Below are 27,285 nucleotides of genomic sequence, written 5' to 3'. Positions count from 1 at the left end.
TAAGGGTGCCAAAGGTTTAAGGGAGAAGGCAAGAGAATGAGGTTGAGGGGGATAATAAATTAGCCATGATGGAGCAGACTTGGTGGGGCAAATGGCCTAATTCTGCTCCCATGCTTTATGCTCTCCTCAGCAAACAATGCAGTCCACAGCAGTCCTAAACAACATTCGGTCACCATAGCATCATATAAGCAGGTAACATCCATGCCAAACAATATCCATTTTCCAATGAGAGTACACGAACCTTCCATGAGCTTTCGATGCTATTATCATTGTCAAATCCCCAGATTAACACACTGAGGGTCACAGATGACCAGCCCCAAGGTAGTGTAACTATGACAACACTTCTGGTTGGGTATCCTGAAGAGACTGATTCACCTCCTGACATCCCAAAGCCTCTCTAACCTCTACAAAAGTGATAGAGTTCTAACCACTTACCTAAAGTACTACAGCTAAAACAACTTTCCTAAAGCTTGACACAAAGCAGCCCATTTAATTGATACTCTTTTCATCAACCTAAACATTCAATACTTCTTCAACTGGTGCACAACTCTAGTCCATACTGTCACCGTCATCGAGCCAGAAAGCTACAGCACAGAAATAGGCCCTTCAACCCATCTAGTCCATGCTGAACCATTTAAACTCCCATCGACCTACATCCAAACCATAGTCCTTAAAGTGCACAAAGTGTCTACAAAGTGCATTGAGTTTCTATTCCAACAGCGCCTCCCAATGCATGACCTGACCAAGAATGACAAGGCCAACAGCAACCACTATTTTATCATTTTATCCATCTATTTCATTGTAACTAAATGTTTTTACACATATACATACACACATACACATCACACACACACACACACACACACACACACACACACACACACACACACACGATATAAATTATATCTTTCTAACTGCCTCTGGTTCTAACCTAGACTAAAAACTGCACTGAAGACAAAGCATGAACACACAACTATACTCTTCACACCTATCATGCCTCAATCATGTGACAAACTACCCATAATAAATGCACAACACAAAATAAAATACAGCCAGAAAATAGATATGAGGCTCCTACTGATGATAATAATTAAAAGAAGTGATTCTAATCCCAAAATATATTTGATTTCTATTCATACTTAATTAAACGACTGGTGAAAAATTGGTAAGTCAATTCAAAATTCCAGCCACTAAGTAGCTTTCTGACTGATTGGAGAGAGAACTCTGTGTTTGCATGGTATTATAATTGCTAAATTTAACTCTTCATTTGGCAACTTATTTTCCAGTTTTTTAAAATCTCAACTTCAGACCAAACATATGTGCAATATGTGCAGTATTCAAGTTTTACTTCCTTATTTATTAAAATAAATTATTATTTCAGTGGTGCTGATAATAACATTGTACAATAAAGTCAGAATACAGGTTGACCTTCACTAACCCGGCACCATTGGGACCTGAGCAGTGCCGGATTAATGAAAATGCTGAATTACAGAAGGATCACTTTAAATGTAATCAATGCCGGATTATCGAAGGAACCGGATTACAGGTAGTCGGATTAGTGAAGGTCGACCTGTACTTAAAAAAAAACAATAGGTTTTCTGTACAGATTCAAAGCAGCCACAGTGGAAAATTGCACCTTTACCTGTGTTTGTACTTTACATGGCCACTAAAAATTATATTTATAGTTTATCAATTCCAAAGCATATTTAAGATCTCTATTCAAAAATTATTAACAGCAGAATCAGTATTTATAATCTATTAAATGGATTGCCACCATTCTTTGAATTGCATTTATTTAGCACATTACCATATTGCAAAGCATTTCATTTTCCAGTTACCTGTCGCCATGCTTTGATTATTATGCAAAGAAATGCTACACAAGATCCCAAAATGAGATGAGCAACCGTCAGTTGTTTACCTTGGTTGAGCAAGGAGTTACTTTAGTCCTTGTGTCTAGAAAACTCCCTGTTATTTCGTAAACCATGCCATAGAATCTTTAACATATGCCTAAATTGACAGGTAGAGCTTCATTTTAAGGACTTGCTCATTTCTATCTATAGATTTTATAATATATATATAGAGTTACAAAATACACGTGGACTAAGATGTTAACTGTCCTGTGCTATCACCAGTGGGATCATCAGTTGATCTTCCACCTGTCTTCGTTTCGGCACGCTTATGATCAAGACCTCCTCGAGGTGGTGGGCCAGCAGTGCTAAAGCACCACCTCCCACTGGTGAGCTTAAAAACTTGACATCTGCCTCTATCAGAGTTGTTGGTCACTTCCATCCAACAGATAGTCTACTCTTCAGGTGTCTATGCAACTACTGAAGGGTTTGCAAGACATGTATACACTGTCTGACTATCTGCCCCTCTGGACATACTTGGTCCACACCCATGCTGATCCTTTCTCTGCTGCTTCAGCTACAGCCCCGCTGGTTGACTTGATCTCTCTTCTAGTGAAGCCAAGGTCACGCAGCCACTTCTGGAGAGTGAACGCAATAAACCCACGGCAGCCTACTTCAAATGGATAGCATGAGACCTTCCACCCTCTGTCTCTGCACTCTGATCTTAAGTCTCCATACTTGGTTAACTTGCGCTCATGGGCTTCATCGATGTTGTCTTCCCAGGGGACTGTGAGTTCACCAATAACTGCTTCTCTACTGGTGTCAGACCATACGATTATATCTGGACGCAATGTGGTGAAAGCTATTTGCTCCGGGAAACTGCCTTTCCTGTCCAGATCAGCCTTGACGCACCAATCATTGGCTGAAGAAAGTATGCTTGATCGTGAGCCTATGCTGTACACCCTTGACTTGGAGCCTTCTTTGACAAATGGTATGCGATGTTCTGTGCAGCATGGGGCATGAGATAAGTTGTGCTGCAGTACTCTCTGCTCTACCGCTTCTGTTACAACTTTGAGAACGTTGTTATGTCTCCAAGTGTACATGCCGCTGGAAAGATTGACTCTGTATGAACTCAAGATATGTTGAAGTGTTCCCTTCTTGCCACAAGCAGCACACCTGTCTGTCTTATCTTCATACCAGGTGCTGAGGTTGGCAGGTGTTGAGAGCAGATCGTACGCTGCTCTGCATAAAAAAGAAATGCGGAGCGGTTCCATCTGCCACAGAACATTCCAAGATAGGTGTCGTTGTTCAACACTTTCCCACCTGGTCCAAGCCCCTTGTTTGGCCAGGCCAGCTGTTTTAGTTAACCTCTTCTCCTCTTCTACCTCTCATATTTCTTGTGTTACAAGCTCACGGCGCTCCTTACCTGTAGAAGATGACCACCACTTGTGGGTTGTCCATCCAAGTCCCTGGAGGCCTAGCTGGATAGCCCCAACCGTCTCCTTGTGCTTCAATCTGGACTCTGCCTCATCAACTGCTACACGGGCTGACCACTTCCTGCCTGATCTCACATCCGGCTGGGTGTTCTTCATGACAGGGTCTTTTGAGTCTCGAAGCATCAAGAATCATCCTACCTTGGCTACCCTGACCTCCTCAACAAGGGATTGCACTGGGATGGTAGGCTTTGTCTGGCTACTGTGGATTGCAACATTGGTGAGGATTGCAACATTGTATTTATAAATTATAAATACAATCCAATCCAATGGAAAAATGATGATGTGCAAAATATTTTTCTTAAAACACCAAATATAACAACCTCCATCTGTAGAGGAAAGTCAAGTTCATTCCAGTGTTGGTTTATTCTTAATTAAATACTTAAACATTTTTTTATTCTATAATTTATATTTCCAGATTTAGTATCTGCTGAATTTATCATAATGCTATTTTCATTTTTATTCTTCAGTATAACTGTTGAGTTTTTTTCAGTTGAGTATCCATCAATTTCATCACAAGATAGGGGTAATTGTACTGCATTGTCAGTATGATTGAAGTCTCTATCAGTTGGATGGCAACAACTGTAGTACAGTACAAGATAAACGATCCCTAGAGTTAGTGAAAACACAATGGTAAAACTAACAGCGAGACTGTAGCTTTCAACAAATATAAGATATTCCAGAAACCAGCAGATGGCAAGTACTGCAACAGTTTCAACAAATCTAAATGCATAATAGATGGACATAATTATTCTCGTATTCTTATCTTTTATATTGAAAAAGGTGAAAACTAAGATGATGGCAACCACTGCCCGGTAAATGCCTTCCTGGATCTTGGATGAACAAAACTTGGTCTTCTGCACACAGACACAGATGATCATGATCAGCCATGAAACAAACAAGTAGACAATCATAAATCTGATATCAATCATAGTCAGAAGGGTTATGAGCAAAATTCTTGCATTTAGTGTCAATAACTTATAAAAGAAGTACAGTAAATAAGGGAATCCACAAATTAGTGTTGGGTGGTCAGGTAAAGATTTCTTTAGTGTTGCATAGTAGTCCAAAGTAGCCCATGAAATGCTCATGCATGACAAAATCACAGACACATCTGCAAAAGAAAAGGAACACAGTGTCAAATATAATTCAGTATCTTTCAGAATTTCAATACTAATTATTAATAAACTGCAATCTTTCGCACTCTACAACTTCTGTCATTGTACATTCTGAGAAAATACAAAAATGTTTCATAGCGTGATATCATCACTCACTATGCTTTCATCTAGCATTTAATATACTATTAAATTATTGTCAGGATGATGTTGAATTGCAGCAAGGTGAGTTAGGAATTGATGAGCAAAGTTGAGTAAGACCATTGCCACTATGGATTTAGTTAACAACACAAGTGAAGAATCAGATTTAATGTCACAGTATGTATTGTAAAATTTGTTAACTTTATACAGCAGTACATAACAGAGAGAAAAAGCTGAATTACAGTAAGTATATATTAGTTAAATTAAATAAGTTGTGCAAAAAATAGGAAATAAGAAATTAGTGAGGTAGTGGTCGTGGGTTCAATGTCCATTCAGAAATCAGATGGCAAAGGGAAAGAAACTGTTCCTGAATCGTTGAGTGTGCGCCTTCAGGCTTCTTTACTTCCCTCCAGATGGCAATGAGAAGAGGACATGTGGGTGGTGGGGGTCCTTAATGATGGACACTAAGGCACTGCTCCTTGAAGATGTCCCGGATACTATGGAGGCTAGTACCCATAATGCCACTGACCAATTTTACACCTCTCTGCAGTTTACTTCAATCCTGTGGCACAGCACCACCCCAACCCCCCAATACCAGTTAGAATGGTCCCCACGGTACAGCTACAGAAATTTGGTGACATACCAACATCTCCTCAGACACCTATTGAAATATGGCCACTGTCTTGCCATTATGGCTGCAGGCGGGAAGAGAGAGTGCAGTGTGCCGCGCGTGCGCAGCCCTCCAGTGAAAAGTGATATTGTATCTGCTTAATAGGGGCCATGGACAATTCTGATTTGATGGAGACAGACGTGAAAGCACAGAGGAACATCCGGAGAAATTTCTGAAATGCCCATTCGCTGCTGTCATTACTGCATAATCGTGCATCTTCCAGAGGGAAGGCCTCAAAATCCCCGGCTTTGCCTGCTTTGGCAACCAAGATTGAGGTTGAATCACTCCGATAAAGATGGTGCTCGGTACTCGGTGTTGGAGAGCTGATCAGAGCTTGAAGTTTTCGGACGACTCAGAGTCGGACTGTGGTCGGGCATGGCAGGGAGAGTTTTCTTCCTTCTCCTGTCTGCGTGAGATGTGGGACTTTCGAGAAACTTTGAACTTTTTTACTGTGCCATGGACTGTTCTTCATCAAGTTATGGTATTGTTGCACTGTTGTAACTATATGTTATAATTATGTGTTTTTTTTTTTACTTTTTTCCGTCCATCACACCGGAGGAAATATTGTATCATTTCTTAATGCATGCATTACTAAATGACAATAAAAGAGGACTGTGTGTCTTCATAATCTAATAAATATGATGGGACCAGGTTAGATCCTCAGAGATATTGACAACCAGGGACTTGAAATTGCTCACTCTCTCCTCTTCTGCTCCCTCTATGAAAACTGGTGTGTGATTCCTCATCCTACTTTTTCTTTAGTCCACCATCAGTTCTTTGGTCTTACTGATGTTGAGTGCAACATTTTTGCTGTGACACCACTCAACTAGTTGGTATATCTCGCTCCTGTATGCCCTCTCAACTCCATCTGATGTGCACCCCACCCCCCATCACCATCTGAGATTCTTCCGACAAGGGTTGTATTGTCAATAGATTTATGGATGGCATTTGAGCTGTGTGTGTCATGGGTACAGAGGAAGTAGAGCAGTGTTCTAAGCACACATCCCTGAGATGTGCCAGTGTTGATTGTAAGTGAGGTGGAGATGTTATATTCAATCTATACACATTTTGAACTTCTGGTTAGGAAATCGAAGATCCAGTTACAGAGGTGGGGTACAGAGGCCCACGTTCTGGAGCTTTTCGATCAGGACTGTAGGAATGATGGTGTTCAATGCTGAAATGTAGTCAATAAACAGCATTCTGACATAGGTATTTGTATTGTCCAGATGATCCAAGGCTGCGTGGAGAGTCAGTGAGATCGTGTCGACCGTATTGCTATTTTGGCAATAGGCAAACTGAGACAGGAGTTGATTATAGACATAACCAACCTCTCAAAGCACCTTATCAGTATAGATGTGAGTGATACTGGACAATGGCCATTAAGGCAGCTCACACTGCTCTTCTTGCTTACTGGTATAATCGCTGCCTTTTTGAAGCAGGTGGGAACTTCTAACCGTAGCAATGAGAGAGTGAAAACACCTTTGAACCACCACCAGCTGGCTGGGACATGTTTTCAGAGCCTTAGCATGTACTCCATTGGGACTTGTCACCTTGCAAGGGTTCACCCTCTTGAAAGACAGTCTGACGTCAGCCTCCGAGACAGAGATCGCAGGGTCACCGGGTGCTGCAGGGATCCCCATACTGTAATTTTATCCTCCCTTTGAAGGAATTGTTTCTTAGCTCTTGAAATAGCCCTCCACAAGTCATACCTGGTTTTCATGTACAGACAACCTTTGTCCTTAGCAGTATAAGGCTCACATCAGCAAATGCAGAGTTTCACCTCCTTAGTCAGAGTTGTACCATCAGCAAAGGAACACGTGCTGATCCATGCATAAAATATATGACCATGAAATTCTCCAGTACATACCTGAAAGAGCATATTGAGTGGGTGGTGCGATACCAAAAGGCAAAGAAAGAAGAACGGCAAGTCACAGGTCCAGAATATCATGGAAGTGGTCAGGGGAAAGACGTTAAGGACACTGATGGTCAGGTCAGGTCAAAAATGCTGATCCACAATCAGATGAGGAACAGGGTGGTGGTTTACAGAAACAATCAGCTGCTTTAAGATAAAGATTTAGCTATAATTGTCACATGCACAAAGTTTCAAAGAAAAACACTTACAAGGATTAACCCTCAAAAATAATGATCAGTTAGGCACAGAGAAAATCTGTATTCATTGACCAGTACCTTTATTGCCTGAATTAACAAGCATAGTAATTTGCGAACTAACTGTGTGCATATCCAGGAGGTTTCCCTGGCCCTCCATGAACAGTCAAAGTATAGAAAAGGTAATACCCAGGGGGAAAAATAAAGGTCGATGCTGACCAGGCATGGTCCCAACCTGATCTCCATATGTCTGACATCGGGTCATTCCCATCTTTGATGGTGGGTCTCCAGAGATGTTGGTCCCACAGTTCCCCACCTTATTATTTTCCTTATCCCATCAATCTACAAAATTTCAATTCTGTTGGCTTGAGGTCATCTGACTAGCCTGTCAGATTATAATTGGATGTAGCTCGGGTCTACAAGCTGTATTCCTTTATGGCTTTTAATCTAGACTCATGTCTTAAGTGATTTCCTTTTGTTTTTCTCCCCCATCTCAGACAGGTTCAAATTTGTGTAACAAACATTGGGCCCAGATGATCATATCATAGACTGTTCCTTCAGCAAAACTGCCATTTTACATAATAAACAGCTTCTTATCTAAGAGTAGTCTCAGGCTTAGCAGATCGTTAGCAGAAACTCTGTGTCCATCTTCAACTGCCGTGATTAAGTTATCCGGGAAAAAGAAAAAGAAAAAAAAAAGTTCACAAAATGGTGGCTGCAAGTACAGTCTCACAAAATGGCCACCTCCATTCCTGCCACCACAAGGCAAGAACAAAGACTGTTGCTTTTTCTGTTTCTGCGCTTGCCTCATTCCTGTTCACTAATTTGTAGATTGTAGTTCTTACTAGCCAACATTCAGTGAAAAGGGTCATTTGTGTCAACAACCAGTGCAGTCTGAGGATATGTTGGGGTCAGCCTACAAGTGTGACCATGCTTCCAGCTCCAACATCAGACCCACGGACAGAGCCCTGTCTCAACAGCTCCTCTTTAACTAAAGGACCCATACCTTGAGTAAGACTACAGCTGCATGAAAGCACTTGCAACAAGGAACTGCTCTGCACCCACTATTTGATACCTCTGTGCTTCAGACGTCGGAGGCCCGAATAGAAAATTACGGATATAGTGGAAGATGTGATGTCAGACTGTGTTCCAAAATACTTTTCCAAAAAAATTGTGTCAGAGGAGCATACAAAAGTATTCATTCCAGCTCATTGATCTCTAAAAGGTAAACATTAACGTTCCAAGATAAATAGATAAATAATATTATTTTTCAAAACCAAACTGCTGCATATGAAATGGACTCGGGGCAGTGGGGAAAAATGAAGCCAGGGAAGAGAGGGCACAGCAATGTGCACAAAATGCTGCAGGAACTCAGCAAGTCAGGCAGCATCGATGGAAATAAATAAACAATCAACATTTTGAGCCAAGTCTCTTCTTTAGGACTGGAAAGGAAGGGGGAAGATGCCAGAATAAAAAAGAGGAGGGGGAAGGGAAGGAGGACTAGCTAGATGGTGATTGGTGAAACCAGGTGGAGAAAAAGGAATCTGAGAGGAGGGAAGAGTTGGCCATAGGATAAAGGGGGCACCAGGGGGAGAGGCAGGTGAGGAGAAGATGCAAGAGGCCTGAGTGGGGAATAGAAGTGGAGGAAAGAGGGTGGGGGAAAAGTTACTGGAAAGAGAAATCCAAGCTCATGCCATCAGATTAGAGGCTCTCTACACAGAATACAAGGTGCCGCACATGAGGCTGCTTAACAAGTTAAGAGCTGATGGTATTACAAGAAAGATGCTAGCATGAAGAGAGGATTGGCTGATTTGCAGAGTTGCAGGAGGCAAAGAGTGGGAATAAAGGGAGCCTTTTCTAGTTTGTTGCCAGTGACTATGGCTGTCCCACAGAGGTCGATGTTGGGACTGCTTCTTTTTACATTATATGTCAATAACTTGAAGGATGGAATTGATGGATTTCTGACCAAGTTTATGGACAATGAGGACATGTGGATAGGCAGGTAATTTTGAGGAAGTAGAGAAAGTTTAGAGGAGCTATAAAAGTGCTTGGAAGTAGGTAGAGAGGAGTAAGATCAGGGGTAAGATTTTTTTTTAAACGCAGAGGGTGGTGAGTGCATGGAATGGGCTGTTGGCAACGGTGGTGGCAGCAGATACGATAGAGTCTTTTAAAAGAATCCTGGAGATTAGGAAAATAGAGGGTAACTGTAGGTAATTTCTAAAGTAAGTACATGTTCAGCAAAGCATCGTGGGTCAAAGGGCCTGTATTGTGCTGTAGGTTTTCTGTGTTTCTATGACTTAGATTAGGAGAATGGGCAAAGAAGTGGCAGATGGAATAGTATCAGGAAGTGTATGGTCATGCACTTCCATAGAAGGAATAAAAGCTTAGACTATTATCTAAATATGGAGAAATTTCAAACATCCAAAATGCAAAGGGATTTGGGAGTCCTCATGTAAGATTCGCTAAAGGTTAACTTGCAGGCTGAGTCAGTGATGAGAAAGGTAAATGCAATGCTAGCGTTCATTTTGAGATGACTAAAATATAAAATCAAGGTTATAATGCTTAATAAGGCACTGATGAGGCCTCAGTTGGGGTATTGTGAGCAGCTTTGGCCCCCTTATCTAAAAAAGGATGTGCTGACATAGGAATGGGTTGAGAGGAGGATCTCGAGAAGAACTCCGGGAATGAAATGCTTATCATATGTGGAATATTTGATAGCTGTGGGCCTATACTCACTGGAATTTAGAAGAAAAAAGGGGAATCTCACTGAAACCTATGGAATGTTAAAAGGCCTAGATAGAGGGGATATGGAGAGGAAGTTCCCTGTAGTGAGGGTGTCTGGGACCAGAGCACAGATCCTAAGAATAGAGGGATGTCCCTTTAGAAGGGAAATGAGGAGGAATTACTTTAGCCAGACAGTGGTGAATCTGTGGTGTGGAACTCATTGTCACAGGTGGCTATGGAGGCCAGGTCATTCAGTGTATTTATGGCAGAGGTTGATAGGTTCCTGACTAGTCACGGTATGAAAGATTATGTGGAGAAGGCAGGAGAATGGGGTTGAAAGGAATAATAAATCAGCATGATGGAATGGTGGAGCAGATATAATGGGCAAAATTGCCTAATTCTGCTCCTGTCTTATGGTGTTGCTCCTCCATCCTGAGAGTGGCCTCGTCATTGAAAAAGAGGAAGAGCATGTCGGAACAGGATTGAAGATAGGAATTAGGATGGGTAGCTACCCGCTGTTACCTCACCTGGAAGGACTGCCTGGGGCCCTGAATGATGGCAAGGGAAGAGGTGAATGGGCAGGTGTAGCATTTCCGTCATTTGCAGGGATATGTGGCAGGTGTGAGATTAGTGGGGAGGGATGAACGGACAGGCCAATCATGGAAGGAGCAATCCCTGTGGAAAGTGGAGACTGGTGGGGATGAAGGAAATAAAGATTTTTTTTGGTCGTAGGATCCTGCTGAAGATGGCAGAAGTTGTGGAGACTCATTGGGTGGTAGATGAGAACAAGAGGAACTCTATCACTATTAAGGTCCTGGGAAGATGGGGTGAGTGCAGATGTGGACTGAGTGAATTTAACGGCAGGGTGGAAGCTGAAGGCAGAATAGATTAAATTGACAAGCTCAGCATGGGTGCATGAAGCAGCACCAATGCAATCATTAGTGTAGTGCAGGAAGACCGAGAGCATTACCAGGGAAGGCTTGGAACAGGGATTGTTCTATACAGCCAACAAAAAGACAGGCACAGCTGGGGCACATGGTTACCCATTGAGGTTGGAGAAAGTGGGAAGAGCAGAAGGATAAATTGTTGAGGGTGAGGACCAGTTCTGCCAGGTGGAGGAGGATGGTGAAGGAGGGGAACTGGTTGGGTCTTGAGCTGAGAAAGAAGCGGAGAGTTTTAAGGCCTTCTGGATGGGCGATAGAAGTGTACATGGATATCCATGGCAAAAATGAGGCGGTCAGCGAGAGAGAATTGAAAGTTGTTAAGGGTGAAAGATGCTCTCAGTCACCCTATCAAGAGCAGAGCTCTTTCACCCTCTCAGTGAAAGTGAGAGTGCAGAGTAGCTAATTTACTGTATTTAATCATAAAGGGATTAAAAAATAAAAGGAAAAAGCAATGATGATAAACCATAAAACAGAGGAGCAGTATTAGGCCATTCAGCCCATCAAGTCTATTCTGCCATCATGGCTGATTTATTATCCCTCTCAACACCATTCTTCTGCTTTCTCCCCATAACCTTTGATGCCCTTACTAATCAAAAAACACTCAACCTCCATTTTAAATATAACCAATGACTTGGCCTTCTCAACAGTCTGTGCTAATGAATTCCACAGAGTCACCACCCTCTGAATAAACATATTCTTCCTTATCTCTGTTCTAAAGAAACATCCTTGTAATATGAGGCTGTGCCCTCAGGTTTAGACTCCCCTACTCTAGGAACATCCTTTCCATATCCACTATACCTAGGCCTTTCAATATGCAATAGGTTTCAATAAGGTCCCCAATTATTCTTCAAAGCTCCACGAGTACAGGCCAAGAGTCATCAAACACTCTTCACATATCAACCCTTTAATTCCCAGGATAATCCTTGCGAACTACCTCTGGACCCTCTCCAATGCCAGCACACCCATCGAGCCAGTCTCTACCAAATAAATGATATTAGTTGCCATGAAAAAGTCCTGGAGAGGATACCATTAATCCGATAATCCCCATCCACATTGTAAACTGCAATCAATCTTTGTCTTGAAATGAATGTTTTCTGGGCAAACCCACTTTCAAAACTGAGTCTACACTCCATATGCATTTATATCAAGAACATCTGCGACAGTTAAAAAAATGGTTGCAGAAAACTTGATTGAAACATCTAATATTACAACAAAATTACATCATTTTATTGGCCCCAGAACGGCAGTGTACTAGCCACCATGTTGTGCCTGTATCATAAATGGAATTCTCTATAGAACAATCAGCTATGAACTGACATCAAGGACACAGAAGGACCATCATTGTTATTAGATGAGTCTCACACTAATCAGCTCCTGTGGTGGCAATGGCAATATAATTAGGGATGCCAGAGCAATTACCTAGGTCCTAATGCAGGGCACAATCTGCTGCTTGGACAATTTAAACTCTGGACCAGATAGACCAGAAAAGCAGGATATCAGACCGATTTCACTCACTCTCCTATGATGTTCACTTCTCTCTTCCCAGAGCTAGGGCTGTGACATATCTGAGCACCGGTGCCCCACAAGGCTGTGTACTCAGCCCCCTGCTGTACTCACTGTACACCCATGATTGTGTAGCCAAGTTTCCATCAAACTCAATATATAAGTTTGCTGATGACACAACAATTGTAGGCCGTATCTTGGGTAATGATGAGTTTGAGTACAGAGAGGAAATTAAGAACCTGGTGGCATGGTGCGAAGACAATAACCTATCCCTCAACGTCAGCAAGACGAAGGAATTAGTTGTTGACTTCAGAAAGAGCAGCAGACCGCACGACCCAATTTACATCAGTGGTGCGCAAATGGAACAGGTCAAACGCTTTAAGTTCCTTGGGGTCAATATCACAAATGACCTGACTTGGTCCAACCAAGCAGAGTCCACTGCCAAGAAGGCCCACCAGTTCCTTTACTTCCTGAGAAAACTAAAGAAATTTGGCCTGTCCCCTAAAACCCTCACTAATTTTTATACATGCACCATAGAAAGCATTCTTCTAGGCTGCATCACAACCTGGTCTGTCCAAGACCGGAAGAAGCTGCAAAAGATCGTGAAAACGGCGCAGCACATCACACAAACCAATCTTCCATCCTTGGACTCACTTTACACCGCACGCTGTCGGAGCAGTGCTGCCAGGATAATCAAGGACACGGCCCACCCAGCCAACACACTTTTCGTCTCTCTTCCCTCCAGAAGAAGGCTCAGGAGCTTGAAGACTCGTAGGGTCAGATTTGGGAACAGCTTCTTTCCAACTGTGATAAGACTGCTGAACGGATCCTGACCCGGATCTGGGCCGTACCCTCCAAATATCTAGACCTGCATCTTGGTTTTTTTTGCACTACCTTACTTTCCATTTTTATATTTTCTATTTATGATTTATAATTTAAATTTTTAATATTTACTATCGATTTGTAATCCAGGGAGCGGGAAGCACAGAATCATATATCACCATGATGATTGTACGTTCCAGTATCAATTGTTTGGCGACAATAAAGTATAAAGTAATCAAGTAATATACCCAGCAGCTGTGCTTTCTGTCTGAGCTTCATGGAGATTTGCCAGGCTATTATGATGAACTGAGACCGAGGCTTTGGGCCCATTCCGGAGATACGAATTTAAGGACTCAATTTGATTCTTTCAGGTTTCTTGCTTTGTGGCTGCCTGTAAGCAGACAAATCTCAAGTTGTATAATTTACACATTTTTTGATAATTAATGTACTTTGACAGGAGGTCTTTAGCCAGAGACATTCTCAAGTCTGCATCAGCTGTCCTAAGACCTCTTTCTTAACTACTGACGTAATTGTGAGGATACACAGCCAACAAGGCAACTAGCAAAAGTTGGCATATATGCTATCCAGCCTACACAGCTAGGCTATGCCACACATAATGAATGGAAATGCAGACGTCCGGCAGCATTCTGTTATGTAGGGCGGGACAACTGAATATCTACTGGATGGTTCATTTCCTTCTTTATCAACAGCAGAAGCCAGTACCAAAAGCAGGCTGTATCCATCTTCATTCAGAAGCACCGAGAGGGTGACTCACCTCAGCTTCTTCTAAGATCCCATTACCACAGAAGAGTGTTCAGGCAATTCAATTCCCTTCAATTGATAGGAAGAAACAGCTGAGAGCAATGGATAGAGAGGAGCTGTGGCCCAAGACATCATGCCATCTTTAGTCCCATAAACCTGTGCTCCAGAATCAGCCATTTAATACAGCAACATGGAAAATTGCCCAGCTATGAATTGTCCACCAAAAGCAGGGCAAATTCAATGCAAATAATTATCATGGCATTGTCATACCTGGGCTCACTCATCAAGAAAAAATATTGAAAGTTTTGTTAACTAAGTGATCCAATTGCATTTATTCCACAACAACCTGTACATTCTGTTGAGTCCACATTACAGAACCAATTCAAGTATGTATATACAAATGATTAGAATTCCAAAGATGAGGTGACAATAACTGTTCTTGACATAAAGGCAGAATTTAAGAGGGTATGGTATTAAATAACCCAGGTAAATCGCTTAGAATTAAGAAGAAAGCTGTTCACAAGCCGAAGTTGAAGGCTGTAGTTGAAGATCAATTATCTTAACGCAGTACATCACTGCGGGAGTTCCTCTAGGGAGTTTATTTGACCCAATCATCAATAACCTTCCTCACATGATAGGCTCAGGGATATGGTTATTTACTAATGATGGCACAATGTACAATTCCATTTGCAACTCCTCAGTAACTGCCTGCACACAGCAAGTTCTAGACATTCAGGAAGAAGCTGAGAAGTGACAGGTTAAATTTACCAATACTAACGCCGGGCTCAACCATCTTCAACAAGAGAGTGGAACCACCTACCCTGGATGTTCGATGTAACTGGCATCACTGACAACCCACCCGGGGATGGCTTTGATCAGAAACTCATCTAGACTAGACATACAAGTGATTTGCCACAAGAGCAGGCTAAAGGTTAGGTATCATATAGCAAGTGTTTCACTTCCGCAGACAAAGCTTTTCCATCTTCCACAAGGCACGAGTCAGACATGTGATGAAAATGCTCTCCAATTGCTGGGATGGGTGCTGCTCCAACAATATTGAATATATTTGTAATGCAGTTGAACATGAGTTTCTCAGGGGTAACTCAAGTTGGTATAAATGCTGACTCTGCTACCTATACTCATGACCCATTAATAAAATGCAAAAAGTTTGCTATTGCTCTGCCTAGGTGATAAGGACAAGTCACATGCTGAGACTTGAATCCTCTCAAACATAAACTAAAACATTACTGCTTCAATTCCAGCAGCCAGGAATGGAGAGTTAGTTGCAACTCTAAGCTGCATTCATGTCTTACCAAGTGCCAGAAATAAAATACACCAATATAGAAGAACACAAAAGCTGTACTTAATTATTAAGGTATAAGGCAAATTGGAAAATTATTGAGATATTGGTAAATATATAGTTGCCAATATGAATAAAGGCTATGGTTGCAATGCAACACCACAAGTTAATTTATTGCTTTCAATTATTTTTTAACTTTAGATGATAAATGGTGGGAGTTTGTAACTTGATGAGTAAAATTCTGAAGAGAGATCTGAAAAGTTCTGTGGAAATCCCATCCAAACAGTGGAAAAATACAGCTAAATCTTTTGGTGTATCGAAGGCGCACCATCAGACAGGATTGTAGAATCTTGCACAGGGACCAATAGCACATGGACCAACTGTGCTTAGACCCAGGAAAACCCACTGTTTTATTTATAAACCAATTTTAAGCAATGGCACGTAACAGCAATAACAGATTTAATAGAAGTAAACTTACACTGAATATATGTTCTATTAACCGATATCAGCAGAATGAAGACCTGAAGAACAAGTTGAGGTGCTGCTTCCAAAAATGCCTCAAACAATCGTAACATGCTTAAATCTGTAGCTGAGTATATGGCAAACAAGGTAGTCTCCTCTTTTTTGAATGCTGCCTTGTATCCATATTTAAGTGCCTCTATAAACCTTTAAAAACAAGGAGAAAAGTATTTTTTTAAACACAAAGCCCAAAAGTCAAAGTTTATTGTCATAAGCACAAGCACGCAAGTGCACAGGTGCAATGAAAAGCCTTAAATTTTCATGCTGACAACTAATGTAATGTGCTTTACATTTAAAGGATTTGAAATAAAGAATTTAGAATCATGTCCAAAACAAAACTGCCAGAGCATCTGCATGTTACTAAAGAAGAACCAATTCTGTAATTATTCAGAATATATTATTAAATATAGGATTTGATAGATTAAGAAGGGCCGTGTAGTGCAACAGATTTTTATAATGTAAGTATTGCAGAGAATCGGAATAAACAAATGAAACAGAACAGATGTATGTTCCACAATCTTGCCATTAAGAACACATTAGAAAGAATGGTTCTGTTGGGTTGTTTTGGACAGGGGCGGTAGTGGGGAGAAGCTCCCACTGCCTATTAAATGGATGCTCCCAATGGTCTGCATCTCAAATGGCCTCTAACAATCAAGTCCAGCTCCTGGCCTTCACGTGTGGCTTAGCTGCTAAGCCTGGCAGAACCACGTCTACTGGTAGGGGAAGGGGCAAAGGTGAGTTACTGGCTGCTGTGCTTCACGTCTGCGAACTTTACAGTGATTTGCCCGGCTAATATGATGAACTGAATCAACTTTGGGCTTACTCGGGGCTGCACTGGGGACTGGCATCTCAGGACTCAATTTGGTTCAGAATACTGTTGTTGTTGCTCAGTTCTATTGTTTGCATGATTTTTTTTTCTCTCTTTCTATGTGCACATTGGGGGTTGGTCTTTTTATAAAAATTGGGTTCTTTTAGGTTCCTTGCTTTGCAACGGCCTGTAAGCAAACAAATCAAGGTTGTATAATTTATACATTATTTGATAATAAATGCACTTTGAATACTGAATATTTCAGATATCTAGAATCTATAATTTATCTTCATTAGGAGCATACATGTCAGTATAACAACAATTTACCAACCAAGATCCTCTGATAATGGGTTATTGATAGGAAGGGAGATTGAGTGTACCAGAACCATATTCACTGAAAGTTAAAGTAATGGTGATGTCAGGGAAACTTAGTTCTCTATTTCTGTTGCTATCTTTCCAATTCCCTGACAAAGTTCTGCTCATCTTTGATGTCAGATAACCAATATGACAAATTACAGACGGGAGAAAAGGAGGTAAAGACAGACATGAGTCTAGTGAAGGTGAAAGTTGAATTTATCATTGCATTTTTCGATAATTTAGTGAATGGCAAAACAGCATCAAATTAAACCCTTCAGGTATTTTCAATGTACATTATGGTAGCTTGCATAAAAACTGTTGCAAGATGTTAACTGGGACTTAACTCAGTGTGCAGTCAAGTTAACAATGTCTCAAATTCATTCAGCAGATCAGATGCTTATCCTGGCAATCATTGACAGGATCCTCTTGTAGGCAAACCTAGCAGCAGCATCTCCCAGAACTGATTCTCACTTCCTACACAACACCAGCTACTCATTCAATCCAACAGCAATATCACAATGCTAATAGCCCCAGTATCTAATGACAAACATAATGTCATCACCCTGATGATCATGACTTGCCCATGACTTTGATCTAACCTTGAGGTTGTTACAAAGATCTGCCCCTTAGTAATAGTGATGAGAGAAGCATAGAGAGAATCTGCAATTGCTGCCAAGTACCTTTACTATCTCAACAGAAGTGTATTGCACAACAGAACACCTCTGTGCAAACCTACTTAGCTTTCCTGAGCCTCCATGAAGAGTCAATGAATAGAAAAAGGTAATGCCAGTAAAAGGAGTCTATGCTGGCCATGCATTCCTCACGGTCCTGCTCTGATCTCCACGTGATGGTTGGTCTCTGGAGAGTTGTCTCCACTTTGCATTCGAAGCCTTTGCTTTTATACTCTTTTCTTACCAGTTCAAGAGTCACATTTCAGTCTTGTTGGCTGTAGGTCATCTGACTGACTTAGATCACCTTCTTGTTGGCTTTGGTCCAAGCCAGCATCCATTTATTGCCCTCCTTCACAAGAGACACCTGGTAATTAATGGCTTTTGGTTCCACATCAGTTACCAAACCAGTAACCAGCTCAAATCACTCAGACCCCATCATTCAAAAAACTGCATGTTATATCATAGCAAAGAACACCTCACAAATAACTTTTTATTTGGAAATGATCTCCAGTGCTGCATATTTCCTGGAGCATCATTGTCTCTGCTTTAAAACACTGATTCGACCAAGCAAAACCATTTCACAAAACGGAGGATGCAGACCAGCTTCACAAAATGGCAGCATCCATTCCTCCAACTTCATGGCAAGAACAAAGACTATTGGTCTGTCTACTTCCACTGCCCTCGATTCATTTGAATTCACTGATTTGTATGCAAATTGTAGCTCTTCCTGGCCAACAAAGTGAAAGAAAGACTTTTGTCTATAATTATTATCCAGAGTGGATTTTTCTTTATTTATTTAGAAATACAACACAGTAACAGGCACTTCTGCGCCAACAAGCCCACGCTTCCCAATTACACCCATGTGACTAATTAAACTAACCTGTACACCTTTGAAATGTGGGAGGAAACCCACCCACACAGTCATAGGGAGAATGTGGTGAGACATTCAGTGGTAGGAATTGAACCTGTGTTGATGGCGCTGTGATAGTATTACCATTTTTGCATGTGATCCTTTGAGCTTCATGTACAATTGAATCAGAATCAGGATTATTATCACTGACATGTGTCATGAAATTTGTTTTGTAGTAGCAGCACAGTGCAAGACATAAGTTGCAATAAGAAATTAAGTAAGCCATGTGGAAAGATGAATAATGACCTATATCTGCCGGGTCCATGTACAAAACCTGTTAGTCCATCAACACAGTGATTCAGCACAACTTTCCTAACTCTCAATAATGTCCAGTCGTCAGTAATTCTGGTGAGCAGGTACTAACTGGGGACACTAAATCAACACTCGACACAAATAGCAAATAGCATTGGGGCTAGGCACTTGGAAACCACAGCTAACAGACTAAATGGGTCCAAGGAAAAGATCCTTAACACTGCTATGGTGATAACACCTACACTGCCTTCGCCAGTGGTATCATAGAACATAGAACATAGAATAGTACATCACAGTACAGGCCCTTCGGCCCACAATGTTGTGCCAACCCTCAAACCCTGCCTCCCATATAAGCCCCCACCTTAGATTCCTCCTGTCTAGTAGTCTCTCAAACTTCACTAGTGTATCTGCCTCCACCACGGACTCAGGCAGTGCATTCCATGCACCAACCACTCTCTGAGTAAAAAACCTTCCTCTAATATCCCCCTTGAACTTCCCACCCCTTACCTTAAAGCCATGTCTTCTTGTATTGAGCAGTGGTGCCCTGGGGAAGAGGCGCTGGCTATCCACTCTATCTATTCCTCTTATTATCTTGTACACCTCTATCATGTCTCCTCTCATCCTCCTTCTCTCCAAAGAGTAAAGCCCTAGCTCCCTTAATCTCTGATCATAATGCATACTTTCTAAACCAAGCAGCATCCTGGTAAATCTCCTCTGTACCCTTTCCAATGCTTCCACATCCTTCCTATAGTGAGGTTACCAGAACTAGACACAGTACTCCAAGTGTGGCCCAACCAGAGTTTTATAGAGCTGCATCATTACATCGCGACTCTTAAACTCTATCCCTCGACTTATGAAAGCTAACACCCCATAAGCTTTCTTAACTACCCTATCCACCTGTGAGGCAACTTTCAGGGATCTATGGACATGTACCCCGAGATCCCTCTGCTCCTCCACACTACCAAGTATCCTGCCATTTACTTTGTACTCTGCCTTGGAGTTTGTCCTTCCAAAGTGTACCACCTCACACTTCTCCGGGTTGAACTCCATCTGCCACTTCTGCATCCTTTCAATGTCTCTCTGCAATCTTTGACAATCCTCTACACTATCTACAACACCACCAACCTTTGTGTCGTCTGCAAACTTGCCAACCCACCCTTCTACCCCCACATCCAGGTCGTTAATAAAAATCACAAAATGTAGAGGTCCCAGAACAGATCCTTGTGGGACACCACTAGTCACAATCCTCCAATCTGAATGTACTCCCTCCACCACCACCCTCTGCCTTCTGCAGGCAAGCCAATTCTGAATCCACCTGGCCAAACTTCCCCGGATCCCATGCCTTCTAACTTTCTGAATAAGCCTACCGTGTGGAACCTTGTCAAATGCCTTACTAAAATCCATATAGATCACATCCACTGCACTACCCTCATCAATATGCCTGGTCACCTCCTCAAAGAAACTCTGTCTGGCTTGTTAGACACGATCTGCCCTTCACAAAGCCATGCTGACTGTCCCTGATCAGACCATGATTCTCTAAATGCCTATAGATCCTATCACTAAGAATCTTTTCCAACAGCTTTCCCACTACAGGCGTAAGGCTCACTGGTCTATAATTACCCGGAATACCCCTACTACCTTTTTTGAACAAGGGAACAACATTCGCCTCCCTCCAATCCTCTGGTACCATTCCCGTGGACAACGAGGACATAAAGATCCTAGCCAGAGGCTCAGCAATCTCTTCTCTCGCCTCGGGGAGCAGCCTGGGGAATATTCCGTCAGGCCCCAGGGACTTAGCTGTCCTAATGTATTTTAACAACTCCAACACCTCCTCTCCCTTAATATCAGCATGCTCCAGAACATCAACCTCACTCATATTGTCCTCACCGTCATCAAGTTCCCTCTCATTGGTGAATACCGAAGAGAAGTATTCACTGAGGACCTCGCTCACTTCCACAGCCTCCAGGCACATCTTCCCACCTTTATCTCTAATCGGTCCTACCTTCACTCCTGTCATCCTTTTTTTCTTCACATAATTGAAGAATGCCTTGGGGTTTTCCTTTATCCTACCCACCAAGGCCTTCTCATGCCCCCTTCTTGCTCTCCTCAGCCCCTTCTTAAGCTCCTTTCTTGTACCCTATATTCCTCAATAGACCACTCTGTTCCTCCTAAACCTCATGTATGCTGCCTTCTTCCACCTGACCAGATTTTCCACCTCACTTGTCACCCATGGTTCCTTCACCCTACCACTCTTTATATTCCTCACCAGGACAAATTTAGCCCTTACGTCCCACAAGAGATCGCTAAACATTGACCACATGTCCATAGTACATTTCCCTGCAAAAACATCATCCCAATTCACACCCGCAAGATCTAGCCTTATAGCCTCATAAATTGCCTTTCCCCGATTAAAAATTTTCCTGTCCTCTTTGATTCTATCCTTTTCCATGATAATGCTAAAGGCCAGGGAGCGGTGGTCACTGTCCCCCAGATGCTCACCCACTGAGAGATCTGTGACCTGACTCGGTTCACTACCTAGTACTAGATCTAGTATGGCATTCCCTCTGGTCAGCCTGATACTGTGACAGCAATCCATCCTGGACACACTTAACAAAATTTTCCTGTCCTCTTTGATTCTATCCTTTTCCATGATAATGCTAAAGGCCAGGGAGCGGTGGTCACTGTCCCCCAGATGCTCACCCACTGAGAGATCTGTGACCTGACTCGGTTCACTACCTAGTACTAGATCTAGTATGGCATTCCCTCTGGTCAGCCTGATACTGTGACAGCAATCCATCCTGGACACACTTAACAAATTCTGCCCCATCTAAACCATTGGAACTACTCAGGTGCCAATCAATATTAGGGAAGTTAAAGTCACCCATGATAACAACCCTGTTATTTTTGCACCTTTCCAAAGTCTGCCTTCCAATCTGCTCCTCTGTATCTCTGCTGCTACCAGGGGGCCTATAGAATACCCCCAATAGAGTAACTGCTCCCTTCCTGTTCCTGACTTCCACCCATATTGACTCAAAAGAGGATTCTGCTACCTTACCCACCCTTTCTGTAGCTGTAACAGTATCCCTGACCAGTAATGCCACCCCTCCTCCCCTTTTTCCGCCCTCTCTATCCTTTTTAAAGCACTGAAATCCAGGAATATTGAGAATCCATTCCTGCCCTGGTGCCAGCCAAGTCTCTGTAATGGCCACTACATCATAATTCCATGTATGTATCCAAGATCTCAGTTCATCATCTTTGTTCCTGATGCTTCTTGCATTGAGGTACACACATTTCAGCCCTTCTACCTTACTGTATCGTCAAACAGATTTCCACCTGGGTAACAATGGGGTGTGGGCGGCGTTTCTGCAATTTGTGATCATTGTCAACCATGCTGAACTACCAACAGCCAATATCATTTTCATGATGTGCTGTGTGAATCTCCCGAACTGGACTTTTCTACGTCCTTTCGAAGTGTAAAACAATGTGGTTTCCAGCTGGGTGAGTGATTTTTGCTCCAGAAAAAATAAATAGCCTAGATGGGCTAGAAAATTAGCAAATTGCCAATAAACCCCGCCCAATTTCACAAGCTTTTCATAGTTGAGATAAAGTATGCCTCCTTTCCAATTCCTAGTAATTCTAAATTTTCCACGTCTGCCCAATTAGCTAAACTTCCCGATCATTCGCAACAACTAGACGAATATTATAAAAAATTGATGTAAGCGAACTGGACAAACGGGAGACTAATTTGGCTGAGCGGTACTTACCGTAGCAGCACGCCCATCTGGAAAACATGCAGTACACCGAACCACGAACAGCAGCCTCGGGCGTGCGGACCGTGACATCCATCTGAACTGTTCTCATCATCTTTGTACCACGACCAGCTGAAACTCTGCAGGATTATAGCAGAGACCAGCATCACAGACACCACCAGAATACACCACACAATGTGTCCGTCTTTAAGATACACTACAGCAACCCAGAGATCGGTCCCAATGTCGGTCAGGTACAGCAGAAATCCAAGTAGGGTCAGCGCAAAACTGTACTTGCAAAAGTTTCGCTCGATTGCCATAATCCACCGTTAATCCTCCCTGTTTTCAATCTATATCCTTTGCTGGCGAAGAGTTCCTTTCCATTTTCTATGACCCGGTTCTCAGAAATGAAGCTTTAATGGATTCATCGTTAAGAATAGTTTACATTTGGGTAGGGACGAGCGTGAGCGTCAAATGACACAGGTTATTTCCAGTGTTGGGGTAAAGTCCGTATGTAAACTGACGAGGAAGAGGCGGAGGATTTCAGCGTGTTGTTTTCGTGCGTTCACATCCGAATGTGGTAACGGTTGCTCATTCATCTGTTTAGAAATCTTCGGACATCCTTACAGAGAAGTTTTGCTTCCTTTTTTCTTAATTACTAATATGAAAACACTGATGGCCAGTTCCCACAGGCAAACAGTTTCCTACCTCAATAAAAGCCCTTACAGCGACTCGAACACAAGGCAATACTTTCAGTTTCGGTGGAGGCGGTCTGCTTTCTCGACTTGGAATTCAAGTGTTTAATGAAACAAATTACCCGGTAGTGAAAAATCTGACTCCTAGAAAGTCATACAGCACGGAAGCGAACCACTGCCACCAACTCTGCATTAATTCCATTCTTTCCTCCACATCCATCACCCCGCCCAGATTCCGCCACTTACTTTCACATCAGAAGCAGTTTCGAATTGCCAATTAATCTACACATCTGCATGACTCTGAAACGCGCGTAGCCACGGGAAAAGTGCAAGTTTTAGCACTGGACGTCAAGACTGAACCTGGATGCAAGGGGCGCGAAACTTTGCGCCGTCAATTACCCCAGTTTAGGGTGCTTACAGTCTAGCCTCGCACTCCCTCTTCCCCAAAGGGCCCTGACGTTTAAGCAGGGCGTATCAATAATTTCTTGCACATGTATGAACAGCGTGGGAACTCTTCCAGATAGATTCTCCAAAGATAATGCAAGCGTTACCTTGACCTTTAACATTATCATAGAATCAGGGAGGACGGGAAAATTTTTAATTGGGGAAGGGCAAATTATGAGGCTATAAGGCTAGAACTTGTGGGTGTGAATTGGGATGATGTTTTTGCAGGGAAATGTACTATGGATATGTGATGTTTAGGGATCTCTTGCAGGATGTTAGGGATAAATTTGTACCGGTGAGGAAAATAAAGAATGATAGGGTGAAGGATCCATGGGTGACAAGTGAGGTGGAAAATCTCGTCGGGTGGAAGAAGGCAGTATACATGAGGTTTAGGAAGCAAGGATCAGATGGGTCTATTGAGGAATATAGGGTAGCACAAAAGGAGTTTAAAAAGGGGCTGAGGAGAGCAAGAAGGGGGCATGAGAAGGCCTTGGCCAGTAGGGTAAAGGAAAACCCCAAGGCATTCTTCAATTATGTGAAGAACAAAATGATGTCAGGAGTGAAGGTAGGACCAATTAGAGATAAAGGTGGGAAGATGTGCCTGGAGGCTGTGGAAGTGAGCGAGGACCTCAGTGAATACTTCTCTTCGGTATTCACCAATGAGAGGGAACTTGATGATGGTGAGGACAATATGAGTGAGGTTGATGTTCTGGAGCATGTTGATATTAAGAGACAGGAGGTGTTGGAGTTGTTAAAATACATTAGGACAGATAAGCCCCCAGGGCCTGACAGAATATTCCCCAGGCTGCTCCATGAGGCGAGGGAAGATATTGCTGAACCTGTGGCTAGGATCTTCATGTCCTCGTTGTCCACGGTAATGGTACCGGAGGATTGGAGGGAGGCAAATATTGTCCCCTTGTTCAAAAAAGGTAGAAGGGATAGTCCAGGTAATTATAGACCAGTGAGCCTTACATCTGTGGTGGGAAAGCTATTGGAAAAGATTCTTAGAGATAGGGTCTATGGGCATTTAGGGAATCATGGTCTGATCAGGGACAGTCAGCATGGCTTTGTGAAGGGCAGATCGTGTCTAACAAGCCTGATAGAGTTCTTTGAGGAGGTGACCAGGTATATAGATGAGGGTAGTGCAGTGGATGTGATCTACGTGGATTTTAGTAAGGCATTTGACAATGTTCTTCAGAAAGTCAGAAGGCATGGGATCCAGAGAGGTTTAGCCAGGTGGATTCAGAATTGGCTTGCCTGCAGAAGGCAGAGGGTCGTGGTGGAGGGAGTACATTCAGATTGGAGGGTTGTGACTATTGGTGTCCCACAAGGATCTGTTCTGGGACCTCTGCTTTTCGTGATTTTTATTAACAACCTGGATGTGGGGGTAGAAGGGTGGGTTGGCAAGTTTGCAGACAACACAAATGTTGGTGGTGTTGTGGACAGCGCAGAGGATTGTCGAAGATTGCAGAGAGGCATTGATAGGATGCAGAAGTGGCAGATGGAGTTCAACCCGGAGAAGTGTGAGGTGGTACACTTTGGAAGGACAAACTCCAAGGCAGAGTACAAAGTACATGCCAGAATACTTGGTAGTGTTAAGGAGCAGAGGGATCTGGGGGTACATGTCCATAGATCCCTGAAAGTTGCCTCACAGGTAGGTAGGGTAGTTAAGAAAGCTTATGGGGTGTTAGCTTTCATAACTCGAGGGATAAAGTTTAAGAGTCATGGGGTAATGATGCAGCTCTATAAAACTCTGGTTAGGCCACACTTGGAATACTGTGTCCAGTTCTGGTCACTTCACTATAGGAAGAATGTGGAAGCATTGGAAAGGGTACAGAGGAGATTTACCAGGAAGCTGCCTAGTTTAGAGAGTATGCATTACGATCAGAGATTAAGGGAGCTAGGGCTTTACTCTTTGGAGAAGAGGAGTATGAGAGGAGACATGTTAGAGGTATAGAAGATATTAAGAGGAATAAATAGACTGGACAGCCAGCACCTCTTCCCCAGGGCACCACTGCTCAATACAAGAAGACGTGGCTTTAACGTAAGGGGTGAGAAGTTCAAGGGTGATATTAGAGGAAGGTTTTTTTACTCAGAGAGTGATTGGTGCATGGAATGCACTGCCTGAGTCAGTGGTAGAGGCAGATACACTAGTAAAATTTAAGAGACTACTGGACAGGTATTTGGAGGAATTTAAGGTGGGGGGTTATATGGGAGGCAGGATTTGAGGGTCGGCACAACATTGTGGACCGAAGGGCCTGTACTGTGCTGTACTATTCTATGTTCTATGTTCACTTCAGCCACCCATCGCTATTATCAAAGTTTATTATTAAACCGGTGAAGCCAAGAGGGAGATCTTGACAACTGGGCATCTCAGGATTTCTATCCATACCTTCCGCCCAGGCTTGTGATGATGATCATCATCACCCATTGTCCTTCGAGACAGATGGATGCCAACCAACCTTTATTAAAGTACGTACTGTATATGTCATATAATACCTTGAGATTTATTTCTTACAGGTATTTACAAGAAGATAGAGTACAATAGAAAAACAAATAAAAACTATATATAAGCAAAGACTGAGAAACAAGCAACGTGCAAAAGTTCAGTGACCTCACAAGTATCACCTCAAATATATTTTCAAGTGCACTATCCATCAAATGCACCACCTCTCCGTCACACACTCTACACGTGTCTCTCACAGGGACTCATTCTTCCATTGATCCAGGTTACTCGCATGCACTTGGCTCGGAAAGAAATAACATCACGGCCACGGGCTGAAGGTAGAGAGTTCATCTGCAGGTCACTGGCTGTGTCAGAAGAAGGTACTTCGGTGTTGTGAAGGCCCAAACATTCAAGACTCCATATCAGTGAGGGCAAGAAATGTGGGTGAACTCGGAGACAAGCATTCAAAACATCTGTTGACACTTTAAAGATTATGACTGCAGTCACAATGACTGGCTATTTCTGCCCTTGCCCTGCTCTGTTGTCTGCAGCAGGTTTTTGATGTCCTCCCTGCTGAAGATCAAACGTTTCATTGCTGTGGCTCTGATAGGAAATGTGTGTGTTGCTCGGATTTCCAGCACCTACAGATTTTCTCTTGCTTGAGCAATTTTCCCATTGGCTTTTACTCCTCCTCCTCTCTCTCCTTCAAGAAGCATCCTCCTCCGTGTGCCCTCTGTATGGTATGGGTTCCAATGTGAGTGTGTATTAAAGAACCCATATTGGCGAGCAATTGCTGGTGCAGATGCCTTGAAATTAAGGTAAACATATTCAGTGCACCCACATCACTTCCTAAAGACTTTAGGAATTATCCAGAACTGTAGAAACCACCAAGCACTTGAGAAATGTGACAGCAACCAGCAGAACTAAATTAGGAACTAACCTTGGATTTGGACGTGACCTCCCTAAATCAAACAGGTTAGAGTTGCAGGGGAGTTAAATCACTTAATAAT

General features: G+C 42.6%; 1 protein-coding gene across 1 annotated transcript; it reads right to left on the bottom strand.

Annotated features, from left to right (window-relative positions):
• Window positions 1-3,702: 3,702 nt before the first annotated feature.
• On the bottom strand, window positions 3,703-23,809 carry LOC134355211 (XK-related protein 9-like). The gene is made up of 3 exons (XM_063064995.1): window positions 22,706-23,809; window positions 15,903-16,090; window positions 3,703-4,451 (listed from the first exon to the last, which is right to left on the bottom strand). Exons 1-3 carry the CDS (start codon window positions 23,008-23,010, stop codon window positions 3,715-3,717), a joined length of 1,230 nt encoding a protein of 409 aa, XP_062921065.1. The 5' UTR covers window positions 23,011-23,809; the 3' UTR covers window positions 3,703-3,714.
• Window positions 23,810-27,285: the final 3,476 nt, after the last annotated feature.

Source organism: Mobula hypostoma, chromosome 1 (genome assembly GCF_963921235.1).
Source record: "Mobula hypostoma chromosome 1, sMobHyp1.1, whole genome shotgun sequence".
Taxonomy (NCBI): Eukaryota; Metazoa; Chordata; class Chondrichthyes; order Myliobatiformes; family Myliobatidae; genus Mobula; species Mobula hypostoma.
This window is presented reverse-complemented; position numbering and strand designations above follow the sequence as displayed.

Coding starts and splice junctions, on each gene's coding strand:
- LOC134355211 (XM_063064995.1), bottom strand. CDS start 23,010: ATGGCAATCGAGCGAAACTTTTGCAAGTACAGTTTTGCGCTGACCCTA. Junction 16,091..22,705: donor CAGATGGGCGTGCTGCTACG/GTAAGTACCGCT, acceptor TTGTTTTTAAAG/GTTTATAGAGGCACTTAAAT. Junction 4,452..15,902: donor TAATAGAACATATATTCAGT/GTAAGTTTACTT, acceptor TTTCTTTTGCAG/ATGTGTCTGTGATTTTGTCA.